The 24,920-nt window shown below is 42.3% G+C and overlaps 1 protein-coding gene across 1 annotated transcript; it reads right to left on the bottom strand.

Annotated features, from left to right (window-relative positions):
- Window positions 1–3,354: 3,354 nt before the first annotated feature.
- On the bottom strand, window positions 3,355–23,284 carry LOC130112005 (THAP domain-containing protein 6-like). The gene is made up of 6 exons (XM_056279314.1): window positions 23,205–23,284; window positions 21,288–21,480; window positions 21,043–21,156; window positions 20,508–20,718; window positions 20,374–20,393; window positions 3,355–3,432 (listed from the first exon to the last, which is right to left on the bottom strand). Exons 1-6 carry the CDS (start codon window positions 23,282–23,284, stop codon window positions 3,355–3,357), a joined length of 696 nt encoding a protein of 231 aa, XP_056135289.1.
- Window positions 23,285–24,920: the final 1,636 nt, after the last annotated feature.

Here is a 24,920-nt window from a genome sequence, read left to right as displayed (position 1 = left end):
AAACTACAAAATTTTTTTTACAAAAACACATATATATCCAACATAAAAAAAAAATCACTGTCCAAGAGAGTGAACGCCAGGATGACTGTTGGAGCTGCCAGTCTGCATGGACTAGCAGTTAGCTTAGCCTGCCCCACATACGCGTCCTGTCAGACTGCCCACAGTGTTTCCTCCTCAGGCACAGCTCCAGGCAGCAACAGACCAGGCTCCCCCGCCAATCCATTGCCAGCTCTCCCAGCCAGAAACCTTCAACACACCCCCCACACTCCACATGACGACACCAAAAACACAGTCAATGCTAGGGTGAGGCCGCCGCCAGACCGCCCTCTGTGTTATCGGAACTGCCCGGGGACCAACTCCAGTTCTTCTTTCCATTGCCTTGGTCAGGGGCACAGACAGGAAGGAGTATTAACCCTAACATTCATGTCTCTTTGATGGTGGGAGGAAACCGGAGCACCCAAAGGAAACCCATGCAGACACAGGGAGAACATGCAAACTCCACACAGAAAGGACCTGGGATGGCCTGGAGATTGAACCCAGGACCTTCTTGCTGTAATGCAACAGTGCTAACCACTCGGCCAACGTGCCACCAGAATGCTGTTCATACAAAGTTTTGCTACCCATTAGCAATTGTAATTATTTGGACAACCTTTCACTATCGACAATAATCTTTGGGAGCTGCAAGAGGGAAAATGAAGGGGGAAAAAAAAGCAAGAACACAAAAATTAAATTTTGATCACAGTTTAGACAGTCATTTAGCCTTAGATCACCAACATTTTCATATTTTCAACTTCATTTTTCCGTAAGAAATGCATGCTATTCTCTCAGATCTGAAGAGTCCAAGGGTCCTAAAAATTCTGATATTTTATCTTCTTTAACCAAAACTAACTTCTCATATTCCTGCTTTACAAAAACTTTTACAATGTCTTTATACTGGGTGACAGCTGAAGGCTCCTCTTCCTCTTGTTTTAAATGTCCTGGTGAAGGCAGTGCCTGCTCGCTGACTCCATATATGTTGGATGTGGAGGAAGAAAGGCAGTCATCAGGTTCCTCTTTTACTTTTAAACAGGCTTAATTTCCATAAATGCTTGTTGGCCATCTTGTACGTAAACTTCTTCTGTCTCCACCTTAACTTGTGGTTGTCCATGCGATGAGTCGCACTCCTTATCAAATTCGGAACAAATGGTTGTTTCATATCTGCCAGTGGTTTCTATCATCTTGTCATGGGACAGCTGCAAATAATCTTTTAACTGTGTGTTTACAATATGCTTGCTTGTTTCTGGTGTTGCTCAAACTCTGCCTGGCAATCTGATTGGTACTCCATTTTAACAGGGGATTTCCAGTCACGATCATCATATAATGTGGAAGAAGAACCCTTGCGTCTTCTAGATGGTTTCTTGTGGGACTGCACTGAGTCAGCCGAGGAAGTCTGCCACTGCACGTCGTTTTCACTCAGCTCAGTCTAGTACTCAGCGTTCAGTCATCACCTTGGTATGGCAACTCATCGCGCTAAACATTTTGGATTTGATGTGTAGGTCATTCTCTTGTGTTTTCTGCTCCACTTTCCATTTTTTTTTAAAACAGCTACAGCCTCTTCAACTCCCACAAATGTTCGGTAACTCAATACTGTGTAAAAACACTATTTACTGTAGGGATAAAATGAACTCCATCACACAAAAATAGCCCAGGAGTGGTGGCAGGTAATGCAGTGTGGAGGGCGGCGATGACATGCAGGTGATGCAGGTACCAGCTGTGAGGTTTTTCCATTGGCACTTTTAGCCTTGCCAAGTCAAACTATGCCGGGTTGATTTGCATTTCCATTACCAGTTTAAACACGCCGAGTTGTGCCGAGCCATGCCCAAGATGGACCATCTCCAGAGGGGCCAAAGCACACCAGACCCACCTCAAAACAGGCTGCGGTGATGTCAGATGGGCGTAGTCCATTCAGTGACTCTTCTAGATCCAATTTGTCATCCCGTCTCCATTTTTCAAGCAATAAGTGGTAGATGCCAAACAAAATCGTAACAATCATAGGCACCGATCTATATGTTGTTGCCCGTGAGTGCCCAAGTTAAAGAATACCACCAAAGGTGATGATTGTCACAAAATCACTTTTATCATGCTTGCTTTAGTAATTACCGTAATGTAGGCTTACTAAACTGATGTCGTCTGTCGGACATAGACACAAACTGCAAAGGAAATGTGACATTTCTTTACTAGAAATTACAACAGGCTACACCATACCAGCACAGAGTCTTGAAGGGGCAGTATTTACATACACATTGGCCACAACATTACACTATGTCACTCACATGTATATAATAGCACAACCACCTATCTAAGCAAAAAGAAGAAAAAAAACCTCATATGAATACCATACCTTTTGTATTCATCACACAGTATTTACATACACACTATGTAACAACACACCGTGTGTGTAATAACAAATAGATACAGTTTTTTAAAAAAGATGTCATTTTATTTATTTATTTATTGATTGGCCTTCCCCATGGGTGCTCAAACTTTTCGGTGGATTCTCAAGCGTCAAAGCACCCATAGGCTAGTAAGAAGATCCTGAAAATCCATGATGATAAGTAGCTGGCTACCAAAAATTGTTGCACAGTGCAATAGTAAACAACATTAAAGAGGGCACTGCGTCATCAGTTAAAGACACACCTTCAAGCGGGTAGCCCTGTTGTAATGAAAATGCAAATCCCAGCTGTGCTGGGCTGACACACCAAGTCAAACTGAGTCAAGCCAAGCCATATATGTGTATGGAAATGTGGCTGTGGATGCTGATGACCTCCCCAGGTCATTCAACTGCAGTGGATGAGGAGGACATCCGATACTGCTCTTACTGACAGAGAAGATTTTTCCCCTCCAAACAACCCAGATGTCATGAACACCAAGGTTGGTCATGGTCTCCACAGATCTCTAAACCCCACGGTGGACTGATGATCCAGACTTTGGATGTGGATAGAAAATAAATTACAATAGTGACATAATGCAATAGTGATTTATCCTGATGTAAGGTAGTGACAAAAAGTATAAGCTGGAAAACCCTGACTAGCTAGCTACCATATGTTAATATGACTGCAGTATTCTCCTGATATAGAAATAGAGAATAGAATTATATCCGCAACAATCCAAAACAGTCTGTTATAGTGTCTTATGATAATTAGAGAAAAAAAAAATTGTACTCACTTGTTTGGTATTGTGTGGGTGCAGCATGGTCCCAGCTGTCAGAAGAATACATTTCTGTGGAGGGGAGAGAATTAACATTTAATCATTCCAATGAATCTCTGTTGATCATGATGCTATACACTGAAATGGCAGTAGCAGTAATATTACATATCAACCAATACCACTGTAATATGGTGTAAACATGCCAGATTTAGACAAAAGGCTCATGTTAATTTCCTTCTGGCGTTCCTGGAATAAACACATTAAGATAGCACACTAACACAATAGTAATAGCTTATTATGGTAAATAAAGCCCAATTTTGTATTTCACTGTCACTGTTAATACTTAACGCACTAAGTTAATATTAAGTTAGCTAACACGAATAATGTGAATTTTGTAGCAATAGATGGCTACAATATTATTAATGTTCTCATTATAAATTTTGGAGCATCGCCTGCTTTCGTAGGAACTTGACAAACCAAATTAATCCGTTTCAGATCTGAAGTTGTAAATTCTCTATTACAGTGAGTTCTATCTTCGCTTCAGAGAAACGCACAGGCAGCGACTTTCAGTAACAGATATTTAGCCATCCATCCATTATCCAAACCGCTTTTTCTTACCCAGGATCGCGGGATACTGAAGCCTATCCCACCAATCATTGGGCGGCAGGAGGGGAGACACCCTGGACAGGCCGCCAGACCATCACAGGGCTTATTGAAGAATAACCACTAAGCTTTATAACACTATAGCTACAAACACGTAATACTCTCCGTAAAAAATAAAAGGAAATGGGTGAACGGCGGGTTTCGGACTAATAAGCAATCCAAAATGGACGAAAGACATAACGATCAAAGAAAATTCTACTTCCAATGAAGCCATCATAATATACGAACCTTTCATCAAAAGACCGATTAAAATTAAATAAATATTAGATTCAAGAAAATTAACCCCTGGGAACTAGATGAGAAGAAATACATTTTCTAAGACCAACAACTCGACATCGCAAAGCCCCACCCTCCTTACATGTGTCAAATCGAAGGCCGAGACCGGAACTTTTCAATAAACCATAAAACAAATTAAACATAGAATAAGACACAGCGAAGCCAAATACATGTAAGACCAAAGCGATATACAAACCCGTTTAAATAGTTACTAAGCTTTATAACTCGCTAATTAAACAAAGCAAAACAAAACAAAAACATAGCATTCCATCCTGTATGCTTGGCGGCCATCACCAACATCGTCAGTTTTACGCGCCGGTGGACTGGGCGGGCCGAGGGAGGGCTGTCCTGCTCATTACTGATTGGCTCTCTCTGGTGCGTCTCCAGACAGAGTTGTAGTTTGGGTGCGCTTGTTTTTCGGAATTTTTTCTGTAACTAAACGTCATCCCTTAATGGAAAAACATCAAACCAAAAATCGAGACCGAACAAAATTAAAATGTAATAAGACGGGACACGAACGTGAGATCTGCAGACTAACTTACCCAGCATTCACCAAATTGAAGAATAACCACTAAGCTTCATAACTTTATAACTACAAACACGTAGTACTCTCCATAAAAAAATAAAAGGAAAAGGGTGGACGGCGGGTTTCGGGCTAATAAACAATCCAAAATGGACGAACGATCGGGGAAATTTCTACCTCCAATGAAACCACCACAATACCAATAATAGAATGAACAAGTAAATGAATAGATGAAAGACTAAGTGAATACATGGAAAATCAGAATCAGGTCAAGTAAATGAAATAACGACAAACAGAGCTTATCACTTAGTTTGGTGATGGTATCAGAGGGTTGAAAAGTCATTAAAATCTCTCGGAGGCTTACAATGAAGATTTTAGACTACCCAACACAACTCTTATCAAAGGGCAGCAGATGTGATTTGAGCCTACTTTAGACAATGCGTTCAAGCAGAGATGGTCCAGTTCAGCTAATGGCCGAGTGATTGTCCGTGAAGGCTTACTCCCGCACAAGGGTTAACTCACAGGGGAGCCGAGGTTACCAGGCAACGGCTTCGTCTGCGGCCTGTCCTTCACTGATATCTCGCTACTTGTTGTGTGTGGCATTCCCTGGACAGGACCTGCCTGGGCTATTCTTGGTAAAAGTCAGATGCTGGAAGTCGATGAAATCTTTGCTGATTCTTCGTCAAAACCTGCCTGGATTCTTAACCAGTCAGTTGTTGGTAGGCGATTGGGTATTTGCTGCGTTGGTCCCTCTGGTCACCAGTTGATTCTCAGTCGGATAGTATCTCCATCCATCCATTATCTGAACCGCTTATCCTGCTCTCAGGGTCGCGGGGATGCTGGAGCCTATTCCAGCAGTCATTGGGCGGCAGGCGGGGAGACACCTTGGACAGGCCGCCAGGCCATCACAGGGCCCACACACACACACACACACACACTACACTGAATTTAACTGACCCGACTCAGTTGAAATACTAAAAGTAATTTTGTTGGCCGGACGATAGAACTTAAAAAATGTATCACACATGAGGCGTTCCTTGTGATATAAAAGTTATCAAAGCTTGGCTTACTCAGTTGCAAAGAGATACAGGTCTGTGATTTGTTTCAAACATAGAATTCACACGCATGTACCTTGGCAAAGGAAAAACGCAAAAATACTAGGTATAAGAGAAATAGATAATTAGGAAATTAATCAAAGTAAAAACATAAAAAAGGGAACAGGCTCGAGACAAAAAAAGCGTTAGAAAGGATAATAATAATAATAATAATAATAATAATAATAATAATAATAATAATAATAATAAGCTCCAGCATCCCCGCAACCATGAGAGCAGGAGAAGAGATTTGGATAATGGATGGATAGATAATAATAAACTTTATTAGTATACTAGAAGAACCCCGCTACAATGTAGAGGTTTGGTTATCCACCCGTCTAAATCTCCCTCCTCTTCCTCCTGCCAGCTAACCGCCTTCCCCCTGCCCCTAAACCCCCTCACACTCCAACTCCCTCCCCCCAAATGCTCAGAATCATCTGAAATGCCGAGAAAAGTGGTTTTTAGCCATTTTTAGAAAATGCATATTTTGCATAATTATTATAATTATATTTTAATTTTCTGCTATTTTTCTGGTCCTCTCTGGAACAATACCTACCACCTCAAAAAAAAATTAGGATCATAAGTGCATTTTTGCAAAAATGTATATATTTTGCATAATGCCAAAACATTTCTGTCCCAGAAATTTTTTTTTATATAGGTGAAAAAATCAAAGATGCTCAGAATCATCTGAAATGCCGAGAAAGGTGGTTTTTAGCCATTTTTAGAAAAATGCATATTTTGCATATTTATGCATAATTATGCATAATTTTAATTTTCTGGGATTTTACCCTTACTCTCTGAGACAATACCTACCACCTCCAAAAAGAATTAGGATCATAAGTGCTTTAGTTTTCGATCCCGCTATCTACACTAACACCACACACACACACACACACATTCCGAAAATATATGAGTAGATAGCACTTTTCGAAACAGGGTTCCAAAGTGCTCCACGGAACATAAGCGTGCAAGAAAAGGAAGCGTCTGCAGAGTGGTAAGACTCGTGTTCGAGTTTTTTTTAAAAAATTTTTTAAGAGAGCAGAGTTTGAACCGTGTGCAGTTTTTTTTTTAACAACCATACCAAACGCCGATTCGCCTTTTTATGCCTGCCTGACTGGGGAGGTGTTCGATGGGGTTGAGGTCAGGGCTCTGTGCGGGCCAGTCAAGTTCTTCCACACCAAAATTACCCAAACATGTCTTAATGGACCTTGCTTTATGCGCTGGGGCACAGTCATGCTGGAACAGAAAAGCCCCCTCCCCCCCCGCCAACTTCCCACAAAGTTGGAAGCATAGAATTGTCCTAAATGTCTTGGTATGCTGAAGCATTAAGATTTCCCTTCACTGGAACTAAGGGGCCAAGCCCAACCCCTGAAAAACAATCCCACAACATTATCCCTCCTCCACCAAACTTTACAGTTGGCACAATGTAATCAGACAGGTAACGTTCTCCTGGCATCCGCCAAACCAAGACTCGTCCATCAGACTGTCAGACAGATAAGCGTGATTCGTCACCGCACAGAACACGTTTCCGCTGCTCCAGAGTTCAGTGGCAGCATTCTTTACACCACTTAGCCAAGGGCTAGCGAGTATCCGTGGTCGTTACACTACCCCCCTCTTTCAGGAAGCACGTCCCCAAGCTTCAGCATATATGCGCCCTCACGCCTCTGGGCACACGCGCTTCCGATACTTCTGACACCAATGTAGCGAATTGAGTGGGGCAGCCGGGAACCGCCGCAGCCAGGATGCGAACCCTAGTCTCCTGCACCACGGGCGACTACGTTAACAGAACCTTTAGTCGGTTGGTTCCTGGGCTGCCCCTTGAATTCGCTACAATATGTAATACATTAATATCTCAATTGGATATTTATCTTGACAGAATATAGTTTTTAGGTTCCGGTCGTTATTTGGGACTGTTTCAACATTAATTTTCAGTTCTTTTTTTCACGTTTTATAGGCCTTGTTACGTTTGTTAGGTTAGCAATATGTGTTTTCCGTTTTGTTTTTCAGGTAATATTTTCACTTTTTCAATTTTGCTATTCAAGTTCAACCATGTCTCTCTGAAGTTTAAATTGTTTAAAAATAGTGTTATAGTTGTTCAAATGTTAATTTTGGTGTCAGTCGTTTCCTAACAGACATACTAACATATGCAATGCATTAATATCTCAATTGGGTATTTATCTTGACAGAAAAAAAGAGCTTAAAAACGTTGGCCATTTTGACCGCCCATGGTCATTTTAGATAGGAGTGACATCCCGGTCGTTCTAGTTTAATAACCTGGGTAAATGATTATCCATGTACACAACAGCTCTTAATGCGGAGTCCTCAAACAGGACCCTTGTGTATGTCCCTGGGGAGTCGAGGTGTTGGAAGAGCCCATGTTGACTGCATCATCCATTGACCTGTTTGCTCAGTAGGCAAACTGCAAGGGGTCTAGCAGGGGGCCTGTAAGTTCCTTCAGGTGGGCCAACACCAGTCTCTCGAAGGATTTAATGACCACAGACATTAGGGCAATGGGCCTGTAGTCATTTAATCCTGTGATACGGGATTTCGTGGGGACCTGGATGATGGAACTCTTGAAGCAGGAGGGGACTTCACACAGCTCCAATGATCTGTTGAAGATTAGTGCCTTCCTGGTCTTCTGTCTCTGGAAAGCTGGTGCACGTCCTCAACACAGATCCTGAGTGGGGGTGGGGGAGGGGGTCGGTGGGGAGGGAAGAGGGGCTGGCAGTGGGTGCAGTTGGTTGTGTGTTGTGGCCGGAGAGGGTGAGGAGTGTGAAAGTGCGATTAGCAAACCTGCATTAAAACCTATTTAAATCGTCAGCCAGTTGATGATTCCCTGCAGTGTGGGGGATGGTCTCCTGTAGTTGTTAATGCCTTTCAAACCTCTCCAGGCTGATACTGGGTTGTTGGCAGAAAACCTGTTTTTCAACTTTTCAGAATAGCACCTTTTTGCCACTCTTATCTCCTTTGTGGGTGTATTTCTGGCTTGGTTGTACTGGATCCTATCTCCACGCTGTAGGCTTCCTCTTTGGCCTGACGAAGCTGCCTGAGCTTTGCTGTGAACCAGAGCTTATTGTTATTGGAGGTACAGAAAGTTTTGTTGGGCACACACGTGTCCTCACAAAAGCTGATGTAGGATGTTACAGTGTCAGTAAGTTCGTGTAGTTGCAGCCTCAAAAACAATCCAATCTGTGCATTAAAGGCAGGCCTGGAGCTCCAGTTTTGACTCATTTGCAGATTTTAGTTTCTGCCTGTAGGCTGGGATAGGATGAATCATAAAGTGATCAGAGTCCCAACGCTGCACGGGTGACAGAGCAATAGGCGTCCTTTAACATTGTGTAGCAATGATCCAGAGTGTTTTTGTCCCTGGTGGAACATTTAACATGCTGTCTGTATTTTGGCAGTTCATGGCTGAGGTTTGCTTTATTAAAATCCTCAAGGATGAGAAGGGAGTCTAGATATTTGCGCTCCATGTTTGTAATTTGATCAGCCAGGTGTTTGAACGCCTCTTTAACACAGGCCTGGGGCGGGATATAGACGTCGACCAGAATAAATGATGAAAATTCCCGCGGTAAATAGAATGGTTTACAGTCAATAAAAAAAGTCTCTAAGTGAGGCCTGCATAATTTCTTCAACACTGACATCCGTACCTCAACCTTCGCTTATGTAGATGCATATGTTGCCGCCCCCCCCCCCCCCCCATATCTGCTTCGCGGTCCCTCGGAAGAGTTGGAACTGCGGCAGATGAAGTGTACTGTCCAGTATACGCTCACTTAGCCAAGTTTTCGTGAGGCACAGGGCAGCAGATCTGGAAAAGTCCGAGTTTTTTCCATCTTGTTGGCCAGAGAGTGGACATTCGCCAGGTGGATTGACGGGAGCGCTGTTCGGAATCCCCACTGTCGCAGTTCAACGAGCGCGCCGGCTCACTTACCCCGTCGGCGTCTCCACCAGTGGCAAAAGCTCAGCAAGACTTTCGTTAAAATGCTCAGTTAAGGCCGGTAAAAAATAAAGTATTTTCAGTTTTTCCAGGGGACAGTTGGAGGCTTAAAAGTTCTTCCCTGCTGTATGTTATCAGTGAGTGGGCGCTGAAAACTAAACAATTTTTTTAAAAAAAGAAAAAAGTACGAGAGCGCAGAACAGAGGCTACCATCCGCGGCGCAATCTTGATGACGTAAAGGGCGTTTATCTGACTGTCACGTTATATACAGCACATACACCGAGGACAGCACAGAGAGAGAGAGAGAGAGTCCTCGCTACAATTCACAAAACCATGTGAGTGACTATATTACTGTTATTACATCTAACATTAGCTGTTGAAATGTATGTAATTACTACACTTATTTTTCATAATGGAGTTGACTTTACCTTGTAAGTATAACAGCTATCTTCATTAGCATGCTTGCTAGTAGCAGGTCCTTCTTGCAGTTAGCAACAAATTAGTAATTCCAGCCCAAAGAGCCTCCAAAACCCGCACCTAAAACTGTGAAACTAGCCCAAAATATACATGTTGCCATGTCACCAATTTAGCATATTCTCACATTACTCATGCAGAAATGCCAAGAAATGTCTGTGTCGTCTATATTCTTTGAATCAACAAGCAGTAGTAAAAGATAATTAAATCCTGGGGCAATGCAGCTGTATTACATTATACTGTAACTTTAACTGACGGCTTTGCGGCCAGGGAAACCAGTATCACCGGTCAGTTTTGTTTTTGTTTTTTTTTAATAAATGCACAAGAAGCAGGAGGAACGAGAGACGTTAGGATGGAGGAGAAGAAAGATAAACTATATGTGGCAATAAGGACCAGACACCCTTTCAACACAGTCTTGGCATTGTTTTGCCCTAAAATGAGTGCCACTCTGTTTTAGAATGGGCAGCGAGGTCACTGTGGTGGACTCTGATTTGTTTTACAGATGTTTGTGGGAATGTGGTTATTTCACTCATCCAGTTTTTGTAATACTTCTTTCCTTATTTCCCTCAGTCACCTATCATTGCTGCTCTTCCTGTTTCTCTGTATGTGCTCATGTTCACATTTTGCAGCCCCACTCTCCTCACACACAAAATGGCCCCTCCTCCTCCCACCTTGTCAGAAACCCCTCCACTTTGCAATGGTCTTCCACCTTTGTTTGGTATAGCTGATTTCGACGTTGACCTGATATATTTGAACTGTTATTTTAATTTCGACAGCTTTGTATTCGCTGCTGTGGCTTACCCAAAAAAGTAGCCCCACAACTGGCAGCCAATAGTGTTGAGAATTCACCCACGACTCCAATATTGGAGTAACCCAATTGGACGGAAAACCTGCAGAAGGGAAAACTGGGGGAAACAATGCAATTAAATGCACACAACCATTCTGCAAAATACAAGTTGTGTTAGTCTGGGTTCGAGTTTTCTGGGAGCCAGTGGAAGCTGAGTTCAGATTAGGAGGGGTCTGAACGCTTATGAAAGCAGTGAAATCGTGCATCTGTGGGGGTCTCTAATATATTACCAACAGCCATTTTTAATCACAAATAATGCATTTTTCAATGTAATGAGTATTATTTACGTCAACGAGATAAATAGGATAAAAGAACCATGTTTTCCAAAAGAACTGAACGCACCATATTCTCTCGTGAATGACAGAATGGCTGCACTTCACCACCAAGCCAAAATGGTGCGCTGTAGAATATTGTCGTATCGTAACTATGCCTGCTGAGAGCGCGCGAGCCACAAAGGTTTGATCACATTTGGAAGCATAGGCGTCAGTTACGCTGGAGACATGTCCCCACCATTTTTGTCATGGCCCAGTTTGTCCCCACCACTTTTTTTTTTGCAAGCCTTTGGTTAATCGAACTTAGTATCGGGGGGGGGGGGATACGTTTGTGCAAAGCTTGTCATTAAAAGAGATACCTAAAATCACTATCTACTACTACTACTTTCGGCTGCTCCCGTTAGGGGTCGCCACAGCGGGTCATCCGTTTCCATTTCTACCTGTCTTCTTCTCTTCCTCTGTCACACCAGCCACCTGCATGTCTTCCCTCACCACATCCATAAACCTCCTCTTTGGCCTTCCTCTGTTCCTCTTTCCTGGCAGCTCCATATTCAGTATCCTTCTCCCAATATACCCAGCATCTCTCCTCCACACATGTCCAAGCCATCTCAATCTTGCTTTGTCTCCAAACCGTCCAACTTGAGCGGTCCCTCTAATATAATCATTCCTAATCCTGTCCTTCTTCGTTACTCTCAGTGAAAATCTTAACATCTTCAACTCTGCCACCTCCAGCTCCGCCTCCTGTCTTTTCGTCAGTGCCACTGTCTCCAAACCATATAGCATAGCTGGTCTCACAACCATCTTGTAAACCTTCCCTTTAAATTTTGCTGGTACCCTTCTGTCGCAAATCACTCCTGACATTCTTCTCCACCCACTCCACCCTGCCTGCACTCACTTCTTCAACTCTCTCCTGCACTCCCCGTTACTTTGGACAGTTGACCCCGAGTATTTAAACTCATATGCCTTCGTCACCTCCACTCCTTGCATCCTGACCATTCCACTGTCCTCCCTCTCATTCACGCATAGGTATTCCGTCTTGCTCCTACTGACTTTCATTCCTCTTCTCTCCAGTGCATACCTCCACCTCTCCAGGCTCTCCTCAATCTGCACCCTACTCTTGCTACAGATCACAATGTCATCCGCGAACATCATCATCCATGGAGACTCCTGCCTGATCTTGTGCGTCAACCTGTTCATCACCATTGCAAACAAGAAAGGGCTCAGAGCCAATCCTTGATGTAATTCCACCTCCACCTTGAACCCATCTGTCATTCCAACCGCACACCTCGCCATTGTCACACTTCCCTCATACATATCTTGCACCACTCCTACATACTTCTCTGCAACTCCCGACTTCTTCATACAATACCACACCTCCTCTCTCGGCACCCTGTCATATGCTTTCTCTAAATCTACAAAGACACAATGCAACTCTTTCTGGCCTTCTGTATACTTCTCAATCAACATTCTCAAAGCAAACATCACATCTGTGGTGCTCTTTCGTGGCATGAAACTATACTGCTGCTCACTAAACGTCACCTCTCCTCTTAACCTAGCTTCTTTTACTCTTTCCCAAATCTTCATGCTGTGACTGATCAATTTTATACCTCTGTAGTTGATACAGTTCTGCACATCGCCCTTGTTATTGAAAATCGGTACCAGTATGCTTCTTCTCCACCTCTCAGGCATCCTCTCACTTTCCAAGATTGTGTTAAACAATCTAGTTTAAAAACCCCAATGCCATCTCTCCTAAACATCTCCATGCCTCCACAGGTATGTCATCAAGGACCAACTGCCTTTCCACTCTTCATCCTCTTCATAGCTGCCATCACTTCCTCCTTGCTAATCCACTGAACTTCCTGATTCATTATCCCTACATCATCCAACCTTCTCTCTCTCTCACTTTCCTCATTCATCAGATCCTCAAAGTACTCCTTCCACCTTCTCAGCACACTCTCCTCGCTTGTCAGCACATTTCCATCTCTATCTTTGATCACCCTAACTTGCTGCACATCCTTCGCAGCTCGGTCCCTATGTCTAGGCAATCGGTACAAGTCCTTTTCTCCTTCCTTAGTGTCTAACCTGTCATACAACTCACCATACACCTTTTCCTTTGCCACCTCTCTCTTCGCTTTATGCTGCATCTCCTTGTATTCCTGTCTACTTGCTTCATCTCTCTGACTATCCCACTTCTGCCAGCCTCTTCGTCTGTATACTTTGCTGTACTTCCTCATTCCACCACCAAGTCTCATTGTCTTCCTTCCTCTGTCCTGATGACACACCAAGTACTTTCCTAGCTGTCTCCCTCACTATTTCTGCAGTGGTTGCTGAGCCATCTGGCAACTCTTCACTACCACCCAGTGCCTGTCTTAACTCCTGCCTGAACTCCACACAGCAGTCTTTCTTCTTCAACTTCCACCATTTGATCTTCGGCTGTGTCTTCACTCGCTTCCTCTTCTTGGTCTCCAAAGTCATCCTACAGACCACAATCCGATGCTGCCTAGCTACGTTCTCCCCTGTCACCACCTTGCAGTCTCCAATCCCTTTTAGACCGCGCCTTCTACATAAGATATAGTCCACCTGTGTGCTCGTTCCTCCACTCTTGTTCGTCACCCTGTATTCTGCCCTCTTCTTGAAATGCGTATTCACCACAGCCATTTCCATCCTTTTCCCAAAATCGACCACCATCTGTCCTTCCACATTTCTCTCCTTAACTCCATACCTTCTCATCACCTCAGTTCCCTTCACCAACATGTCCATTGAAGTCCGAATCACCACTCTCTCCTCCTTGGGTACCCTCTCCTCCACGTCGTCCAACTCACTCCAGAATTCTTCTTTCTCGTCCATCTCACACCCAACTTTCGGGGCATATGCGCTGATAACATTCAGCAATACACCTTCAATTTCCAGCTTCATACTCATCACTCTGTCCGACACTCTCTTCACCTCCAGCACGCTCTTGACATACTCTTCCTTCAGAATTAATCCTACCCCATTTCTCTTCCCATTCGTACCATGGTAGAAGAGTTTGAACCCACTTCCGATACTCCTGGCCTTACTCCCCTTCCACCTGGTCTCTTGCACACACAGTATGCCTACCTTTCTTCTTTCCATCATATCAGCCAGCTCTCTCCCTTTACCATTCATAGTGCCAACATTCAGAGTTCTGACTCTCACCTCCACACTCCTACCCTTCCTCCTCTCTCGCTGCCTCTGGACATGCTTTCCCCCTCTCCTTCGCCCAACAGTAGCATAGTTTCCACCGGCACCCTGCTGGTTAACAGTGCCGGTGGCGGTCGTTGGTAACCCGGGCCTCGACCGATCCGGTATAGAAATCTTATTTATGATCCGCATATTTGGTTTGGCAAAGATTTTACGCCGGATGCCATTCCTGACGCAACCCTCCCCATTTGTCCGGGCTTGGGACCGGCGCTAAGAATGCACTGGCTTGTGCAGCCTCAGTGGCAGGGTTATCTAAAATCACTGTGATCCAGGTAAATCTAAATCAAAACAAAATATTATTGAGCGCTTATCTTCTACACACCTATGTTGCTGCTGTGCATTTGGTATTCAGCAGCGCGTGAGACCCGTTAACAGATTCAAGTTCAAATCGAAAATCAACGGAACCTTAACGGGGAAAAACGCTTCTTTCTTCATCAATGTGGTGATTTTTTGGCTGCATCGTGGATCAAGGGAAAGCAGACATGGGTAAGTTGAGCTTTTGTGTTATGTTCCTGATATTTTCTTCTATGTAAAAACAAATAGCTTGCACTGATGTTACGTTCCCCGTTAAAGGTCCACGGGATGAGGGGAAGTAAAGAAAATAAAAGTGTCCCGGGGGAATAAGAAAGGTGGGAGGCGGAACCAGATGTAAAAACAGATTTATTAACAAAACGAACTTTTAGTCAAACTATAGAATAAACAGGCAACTAAAGATGCTGGCTCTTAACTAACCAGGCTTTAACAAAACAAACTCAGATCCAATCAAACCGAAAGAAACAAGAACACTAATAGGTTTCACTCTCCTTCTCAAGGAGTATAGACACAAGAGCTTGCTCTCTGGTTGGCAACAATGGCCCACTGGCCGTCTCTCTCACTCTAGCTGCCAACAATGGCCCACTGGCCCTGTTGGGTGTCTCTCTCCAAGGTATATACCCAGCTGATGAGGAAGTGGGGTCACCTGGGCTCAATCAGCAGTTCCACGGGAGGCAGAGCATTACCTGGAGAGGGAAAATTACAGACACGCGGCACTAGGGCCGTAACAGATGTTTATAAAGGATCCTTAGAAAACGAGCTTACTTCTAATTTGATATAAATTAGCCTAATTAATACCATTGAATCTCTTCAACCACTCCACAAAAGTTGGTGCTCACAGTCAGATAAGGGCAATTAACTACGATCAACTCAATGAAATTGAAATGTTGAAAATTGTTGAAGTGAATTGTATGCTTCAGTTCATTCATTGAGAAGTGGCCCACTGAACTGCTTGATGTTAACGCGTTGGTCAACGCAAAAGCAGATAGCTTAGCTAATAGTGTTGCAAGTTATAGCAAATTTTTGCTAAGCTGGCACATGTTACTCACAGTACATCTCTGCTTTGTGAAAAATGCTCTGATACCACGTCCTTTTTTTCTTTTGGACATGATGCACAGCAATGGTAGTAGTAGCCACAACACACAGAACTACGTTAAGGGTTAAGCGGGGGGGGGGGGGGGTTGTGGGTTTTTTTTGTAATGGGCATGAGTTCCTCTGAATGGCTGATTGTAGATTGTCAGTTTTTGTCAAAAAAAAGTTTTTATTTGTGACCGTTACTTTTTTCATGAATTTGGTCAGATGATGGTAGTGTAGTGGTAATGTTGACTTAATTCACATATTTTATGATTTTACGTCAATTCCGTGATTGGTGGAATTGTACTCATGACCTTTGATGAGATGACCCTAAAAACACACACGGAAGCCAGCCATTTACTTTAGTCTGCGTCTGAAAAGCGCATTACTTTCGGAAGGTAATCAAGCAACATATTATGAAAATAACTATGGACACAAAAGAACGCCGTGCTACATGGATAATTTTTAGAGGACCATTTAAATGTAGCCGGGTGGTAAATCTGTTAAATATGTTAAATGATTTTCCACTTAAATTTAGTATAGTTTAACTGTTAATATATGTAATTGTTACACTGTCAAGCCATGTAAAATGTCATTGCATGTTTTGACCAGTAAGTGGCAGTGTTACGGACTTTTATTGTAACTCCGTGCAAGTCATCCAAGTGCATCTTGGGTACTCTTTCTGCAAGTTATCCAAGTGCATCTTGGGTATTCTTTCTTTTTTTCTTGTGTGAAGCACCTGAAGATTGCGGTGTGACGGTGCTCTGACTCCGTAGTAAGTAGGGGTTAATATCTTGTGAAATATACCTGTAACATTATTCCAAACAATATTATATGTCGGTAATTTGACAAGATGGTTTGATTTAGACGCTACTGGAGTTGATGTTCGGTGATTTTGGGCGCGAGCCGTCGACCACTGTTCGCCATTGCAGGCATGACAAGGTAATGTTGGTGTGCATAAAGCCACACCATGCCATTGTATTTGGGTAGTAAGGGAAATGTAAAGGTTTTATATGCATTTTAATTCTGTTTAAAGGTAACTGACAGCGTGAGAAGTTGCGCGATCTTCAGGAAGTTCCACATGTCTTTGTTAAACCCTGTTTAACATACATAGTCCACTGCCGTATTTTGCACCGTATGTTGTATTTTGTATTTATTCTTTTCCTTTTAAAATCTTTTCTGTTAAACTTGCCACATCTGTGAACATTTATGAGCTGTTTGCTCGAAAGACACAGGAATTTATGCACTCAGTAAAACGATCTGCATTCGAAGGTTTAAACAATAAAATTAAAGCTACAAGAACCCCGGAAGTAAGTGTGTCCTGTGTGGTAACGGGCTACATAAAGGTGAGACAGGTTAACGTTGCTGCTGTTAGCTAAATTCGGTTTGTATTTCCTCAACTGTTGGGATTATTTCAATGCTAGCTATTAGCTGCTAAACTCTACAGGCAACTGGGAGTAGCTGGTGGTAGATAGCTAACGTAACTGGGTGTGTGTTACATGCAACAATTAGAAAATATATCGCTATTTAGTGTACAGTCACAGACCGTTGCGTATAGCAAGGCTAGGCGATTTTCATATTGGAACATAGGGATAGTAAAAATAACACTGATAATTTTGGTATCCCGAACCTTAAGTTACTCGGTCCTTTGCTTGCATTCGCCTCTGGGAAAGGGACTGTATTTGCACTTAGCTATTGGTGTCTGTTCTGGACTCCGTTAGTCATTGTTTAAGTTGAGACCTTTAGTCTGTCGACGGACTTTTATTTTGAAGTACTTCCTTCGCGACCGGCAAATTGTATTCAGGAAGTGTTATACCATCTCATAGACATATAAAGAGTAGACGCCGCATCGACCGCTACAGCCTATTGGCGCTGACGAGCCGTGGGGCCGCCATCTTGGACCGGTCACCCGCTCCACTCAGTGTAATGTGTTTGGCAGGCACAATGAACTGTCAGCGCAGTTAATCAATCATAACTCGCTGAATACCAAACTGATTTCCACACCTTTTTTGTTGCTGAAAACGTCATACATGTAGCTATGATACAGGACACATGGTTTGACGTATTTTAATATTCATAGTTGGCTTAACAGTAATAGAATATTCTGATATATGATATATGTGATGTATGATAGGTAGCTACCGTATTGTTCTGAATATAAGACGGGGTTTTTACCCTGGAAATACGTATGAAAAAGTGGGGGTCGTCTTACATTCGAGGTCTAGACTTTTGAATGTCAATATACACTCACTGGCTACTTTATTAGGTACACCTTGCTAGTACCAGGTTGGACCCCCTTTTGCCTTCAGAACTGCCTTAATCCTTCGTGGCATAGATTCAACAAGGTACTGGAAACATTCCTCAGAGAGTTTGGTCCATATTGACATGATAGCATCACGCAGTTGCTGCAGATTTGTCGGCTGCACATCCATGATGCGAATCTCCCTGTCCACCACATCCCAAAGGTGCTCTATTGGATTGAGATCTGGTGACTGTGGAGGCCATTTGAGTACAGTGAACTCATTGTCATGTTCAAGAAACCAGTCTGAGATGATTCGAGCTTTATGACATGGCGCGTTATCCTGCTGGAAGTAGCCATCAGAAGATGGGAACACTGTGGTCATAAAGGGATGGACATGGTCAGCAACAATACTCAGGTAGGCTGTGGCGTTGACACGATGCTCAATTGGTACTAAGGGGCCCAAAGTGTGCCAAGAAAATATCCCCCACACCATTACACCACCACCACAAACCTGAACCGTTGATACAAGGCAGGATGGATCCATGCTTTCATGTTGTTGACGCCAAATTCTGACCCTACCATCCGAATGTCGCAGCAGAAATCGAGACTCATCAGACCAGGCAACGTTTTTCCAATCTTCTATTGTCCAATTTTGGTGAGCCTGTGTGAATTGTAGCCTCAGTTTCCTGTTCTTAGCTGACAGGAGTGGCACCCGGTGTGGTCTTCTGCTGCTGTAGCCCATCTGCCTCAAGGTTCGACATGTTGTGCGTTCAGAGATGCTCTTCTGCATACCTCGGTTGTAATGAGTGGTTATTAGAGTTACTGTTGCCTTTCTATCAGCTCGAACCAGTCTGGCCATTCTCCTCTGACCTCTGGCATCAACAAGGCATTTTCGCCCACAGAACTGCCGCTCACTGGATATTTTCTCTTTTTCGGACCATTCTCTGTAAACCCTAGAGATGGTTGTGCGTGAAAATCCCAGTAGATCAGCAGTTTCTGAAATACTCAGACCAGCCCGTCTGGCACCAACAACCATGCCACGTTCAAAGTCAATTAAATCACCTTTCTTCCCCATTCTGATGCTCGGTTTGAACTGCAGCAGATCGTCTTGACCATGTCTACATGCCTAAATGCATTGAGTTGCTGCCATGTGATTGGCTGATTAGAAATTTGTGTTAACGAGCAGTCGGACAGGTGTGCCTAATAAAGTGGCCGGTGAGTGTACATTCTCACTCAGTCAGATTTGTTTCAAGACCGTTCTAAAATTAGACCACTTCGATGGTTAATGCAGTTATTGAAATGTTGAAATGGTTATTTTTTCACTATGAGATGGATAGTCTCAATAGACTACAGTTTATTTTCATTTGTATGCTATTTAGATACCATAAGTCATTCATTTACAAATGTATTTACATTTTTTTATTTAAATGTGACAATTTCATCTAAAATATATTGAAAACAATTTTATTTAAAAGCTGTTAAACAGACTACCTTGTTTTATTCAATGTGTTTTTATTATCATTATTTTCAAATATAATGTTTTTCTTTATAAAACCAATATTTGCTCTTCAAAAAGTATTTTTCCAAAAATGAGTCTTGAAAAAGGGGGGGTCGTCTTATAATCAGGGTCGTCTTATATTCGGAACAATACGGTATTTAGCAAAACACTCAGTATAAATATATATATATATATACACACACACACACACGCTAAAATATGATAGAGAGGCAGAAGCAGATAGTGGCAGTAAAGTCAGCTATTTTAATAAGTTGAAGAAACAATATATGATTAGGCTATATAAATATATAAACAATTTATGAACACATTATATATCTACAGTATATGTAACAACAATATATGTTGTATATCAGAGAAAATTAAAATATATATAAATCCCCGCCCCAAACCATATTTACACATGTACAAAGTTGCTTACATAGGTGACCAGTACATTACACACAATGGACAAACGTAAACACTGACAATAACACAAAATATTTACATGTGAGGGTAGGAAGTATACAGTGTGTGTGTGTGTGTGTATGATAAAGTGGTATAATACTGTAATAATATCGTAATTATATTCAAGAGTATGATGTAATAATAAAAAAAAATACAGATATACATATATATTTTAAAGAGAGATAAATATATAAACAATGTAGCATAACATCGTACGGGAAAAAATAAAAGTTGCTAATTAAAGTTTGACATGAAACCCCTAAAACCCTTGAAAGAGAACTGTTTTGCCATGAAGTCTACTTGAAGATCTGAAATTTTATGAGCAAAAATTAATAAGTCCCCTTCAGATAATAACTAAGGAGTTTAATAAAGAGTGTAAGAATAACATGTACATGAATTTCAAAGCGCTAACTTCGTCTTACCTGAGTAGAATTCAAGCCTCTCATTGAGCTCTTCATTAATGAGGTTCTTTTCTCTCAAATCCCCCAAAAGACTTTTCACTGTGGTCTTTGCCCTCTTTTCTCTGGCTATGGCATTCTTCTTCTCTCGCTCCAGACTTTCCACTCTTGCCAAGGCTTCATTAAGTCTGGTCTTCAGAGGAGTAGAAGAAGCAGGAAAGGCATAGGCATGATCCTAGTAGAAAGAGGGATGAACATAGTTTGAGTGATGTTTCACTTCACACACATCACTTTGACACCACTAGTGTATGGCCCACATTCTTTCTTATAGTCATCACCTGTTAAAGCCAATGCCAGCACCGTGTGTGTGTGTGTGTGTGTGTGTGTGTGTGTGTGTGTGTGTGTGTGTGTGTGTGTGTGTCAGGAATACATGTTCAACATGTCTTTAATTGTGTGTATGGGTTCATTTGTGAGTGTGTTTAATATGAGTGGCAGCAAACAAGTGAGATTTGAATATGTCCAGGACCATTATGATATGATGTTTAAAGTAGAAACTCACATCATTAGGCTGAGGTTGTGGGTGTGAGGCTGCAGGTTCTGGGGCATCCTGAGAGGCCACGGACAGGCTCTCTTCAGCTCTTCTGGAGGTAGACGTAGTCCTTTCCCTTTCCGGCTAAAATGAAGAAGTATAATACTTGAAAAGAATATATATATATACAGGGATGAATATCTCACCCAGCCCTGTAATTGATAATAGAATATTTACATTTATTAATGCTAATAGTCTTATGATGATACACCTACTCTTTGGAGGTGAACCGGGAAGCTGAAGATGGATGGAATAACTACATGTCTGAGTCGGACAATCTGACCTGTCCTATCAAAATCGCTCTGCTTAAAATGCTCACAGCAGAGCACGGAGGAATCACTTGCAGTGAATCCTTCCCTCCTCAAAGACACTTCCCACTTCTTCCTCAAAACATTGTCTTTGGGAAACCTTCAAAATGAAAACGGGAGATTTGAGAGAGTCTACACAAAAACGTTTTACAAAGGAGGTCACGCTTATTTTTTTCCTTCAAATTTCATAGAACCTTTCTTCAACAAAACTCCTATTTTGATGCATATTTGTCGCCAATGAACCAAAGCTGGTGAAATTGTGAATACGGTAGGTTTGTTTGCAAACTATTCTACAGTCAGATGTTCTGTATTTTTAAGTAAGTGAGGTGGGTATGAGACATGAGAGGTAGGAGAACTGGGCCGAAAGTACCATTTTTACTTTTTCTGAGTTTACTCCGGTATGGTGACAGTAATAGATGCCCTATTTTATCAGAAACAACATACATGTGTCCCCTTTCAGAAGCAACTTTTCATATGTTTCTCAGTTAAATGATCTGGACATAAACAGACGGAGAACACAACTTGCGCGATGGTACTTTCGCACCTCCCTTGCGGGACCAAAGTAGCACTGCTGCGGTGCGAAAGTAGCGGCTGTCATAAAGCGTAAGATGCATCGTATAATTATGGTTTTGTATTCTGATCACGTTTACCTTTATCAACCAATCTTGCAGACCCAATTTAACATCTGTGCCAATTCATCAAGGCAATATTTTGAGTTTCATAGACTAATAAATATTCTTAGCGTCAATGTGTCAATGTTGTGTAACGCAATTTTGATACAAGCCTCGTATTTTTTCAACATTTTCACAAAAACGTCAGTGATAGAGGTTGGTTATTATATTTGAATCAGCCATTCGCGCTTTTGTTCATTTCTTTTAATTCACCAATTGCTTTTGCGCTAACCTTCATGCGCACACCGCCATCACGTGGAACTTATTGGCCTTTGTCGTCATTTGGAGAATTGCAGTTTGTGTGAAGGCGTAAGCAAAGTAAGTCCTCAAATAATTAAAAACAATTGGCTATGTAGGCTGAAAAGAATGACCTTAACTGTACTATTCTGTAAGTATAATACAATAAAATACATTAACTTGCAGCTTGCTAGGGAAATCATTTACGTTACTTTCGTCCCTCCCCTCGCTGGTACGTTCGACCCTCTCAGGTCACCTCTCCATTGAGCCTGGCTAGCATATTAACTGTGCTAGCCTGTCGATTTAAAACTATTCTGTCATCGAGACAGTAAATGTGCTAACAAAGCAACATAAAGTCATTTACCGGAACTTCTAAGAATGAAACGCAATTCGAAAAAAAACCTCAGATCACGTAATTTTACTTGCCGCATGAAAAAACAGCTTTCGCTCTATAACTTTTTTAAATAACTGCGTATCGCGCCAGTGTTTTGGGAGAAGGGAGAGGTCTTATAAACACACACACACTGACTTAATTGCGTCACGTCCTGTTTTGTTTCCTTCGAAAAAAGCTCTGTGCTAATTTCGCGGCGTGTTACTTTCGGCCCGGTTCTCCCCTATCTTACTGTTGTTAGGATGGATTACATGTGAATAGTACAGTCTGTGCCACCTGTGTAAAATTCGCTGGTCAATATAATACCAGTAACGTTAATATTGTTTTATTTGTACAATAGCATTCTGTTGTCAGTTGTAAAGTCAGTGTTATGGAATATGACTTATAAAGTCTCAGTTCATAGCCGGGTGAACACCGGCACTGAGCATAGCCTAGCTAGCTGGCTACGATTTTGCTGTTGGACATAAATACAGTACAGTAATATTATATTCACAAAATACAACCAATAGTGATGTTCAATCTTACTTGTGAAAAGTAATCCCCCGAGCCCTGTTTTCGACGGTCCGTCGATTGGAGCAGGAATATGCTGAACAGTGTTCTGGCATCTTTCCTCAGTCGTGTATTCCGCTGCTAGGCAACTCGTAGGATGACCGGTCCAAGATGGCGGCCGTATTTCTCGAGCCCCAACAGCCAATGCGGCGTCTACTCTTTATATGTCTATGTACCATCTTACCAGTGCATTGTGTGTGCCGCAAAAGGTTATCCGCCACCCTTGATTCTTACGTCTTGATACACGCAATGTTTGTAAGTATTTCAGTTTATGTGGCCTATATTTACTACAGCATTACAAAGTCTATCCCATTCATTTTTTAATTTTATCTGTAGTATGTTATGCCGTGTTGGTTTGTGCTAGCTTGCTATGTGTTAGCATGTTCCCCTTTGCTAGTCGTATGCTACGTTATACCTAGTATCTGTATATTGGCTAGTCTACAACTCTTATTTCGTGCACTGAGGCACTCTTATTTGTACCTTTTGATATGTCTTACGTGTTCGTTTTGTGTACTTACTTTGTAGTACCTTCAATTTTATAACTGCAGTGTTATATTGTGTTTGTATATTTCAGTTTCACCTTTTGGCAAGTAAACATCATAAACTTCATTCCGCCTGCTGAAATGATTGATTGCCGAAGAGTTTAGCTGACTGGATAGTTGGGTTATTGCTCAGATCCTCCGAGACCAGTACAGTGTCTAATGTCATCGTGTTTGGGGAGCTGACGGTGGATGAGCGCCACCAGTGGCAACGTTGTTCTTATTGGCACTGATGTCAACATTGCTTGTTTTTAATGTGCTGCAGCTATGGCTTTGGATAGCGATGCCCATAGGTCTAAGGTTCCAGTATTTGGGAAGCATGCTGGTGTGCTTGACAGACTTAAACGTGTTGGTTATGTGGATTTCATAAACTTTTTATTTTTTACATGACAGTGACTTGCAAAACACTAGAATGAATGGCGCACCATTATGTAGACTACGTCGTCCATTTAGGCTAAGCAGGTTGACGTGACAGCATCGTAACACATAAAAGGTGTAGCTTTTAAAGGCCGTGTACATCCCTCGATCGACATTATGTGGCCGGCCCACTGAAAACAGGTGTGAACATGTCGAACCCGTCACAGTCCCCAGCACTTTTCAAAACTCACTGGTGCTCATGGTAAATGTCCCCAGCCCTTTTCAAAACAAACATGACGCCCCTGTTCTGAAGAATCACATGACGTAAAAGCTGCGTCGAAAACAAGAGGCGCGCGCAGAACGTGTAGCAAAACATGGCCGAGAAACAGCGTGCGTACCTATGAAAGCGTATAAAACGGAGAAAAGTTAGAAATGTGAGAAAATGGAAATCTCAGAATATGTTGAAGGTCTAGGCAAGGAAGGCAGAAAGCATTACGAGTCGAAACTTACGCGAAGCACTGGAGAAAAACTTCCCGATCCGTTTATGCTTGCTGAAGCTCAAGTGAACAAGTGATATCACAAGTTGCCAAACATCGGCTGGAGCGATGTGACTGAATACCTCATAGACACACCAAGTATATTTACTAAAGAATCAATGAAGGCATACAAGTCTTAAGAAGCATACGATTACTTTGTTGGTGGATATGTCCAAGACTGCTTTTACCATCCGTTATCGAAGGAAAACAAGTGTTGCTTCATCAAATCAAAGGTAAGCCCTCGTAGTTTAATTGGTTGT

The sequence above is a fragment of the Lampris incognitus genome, chromosome 4 (assembly GCF_029633865.1).
Source record: "Lampris incognitus isolate fLamInc1 chromosome 4, fLamInc1.hap2, whole genome shotgun sequence".
Classification (NCBI taxonomy): Eukaryota; Metazoa; Chordata; class Actinopteri; order Lampriformes; family Lampridae; genus Lampris; species Lampris incognitus.
Note: the sequence above shows the minus strand (reverse complement) of the source record. Positions and strands in the feature narration are given on the sequence as shown.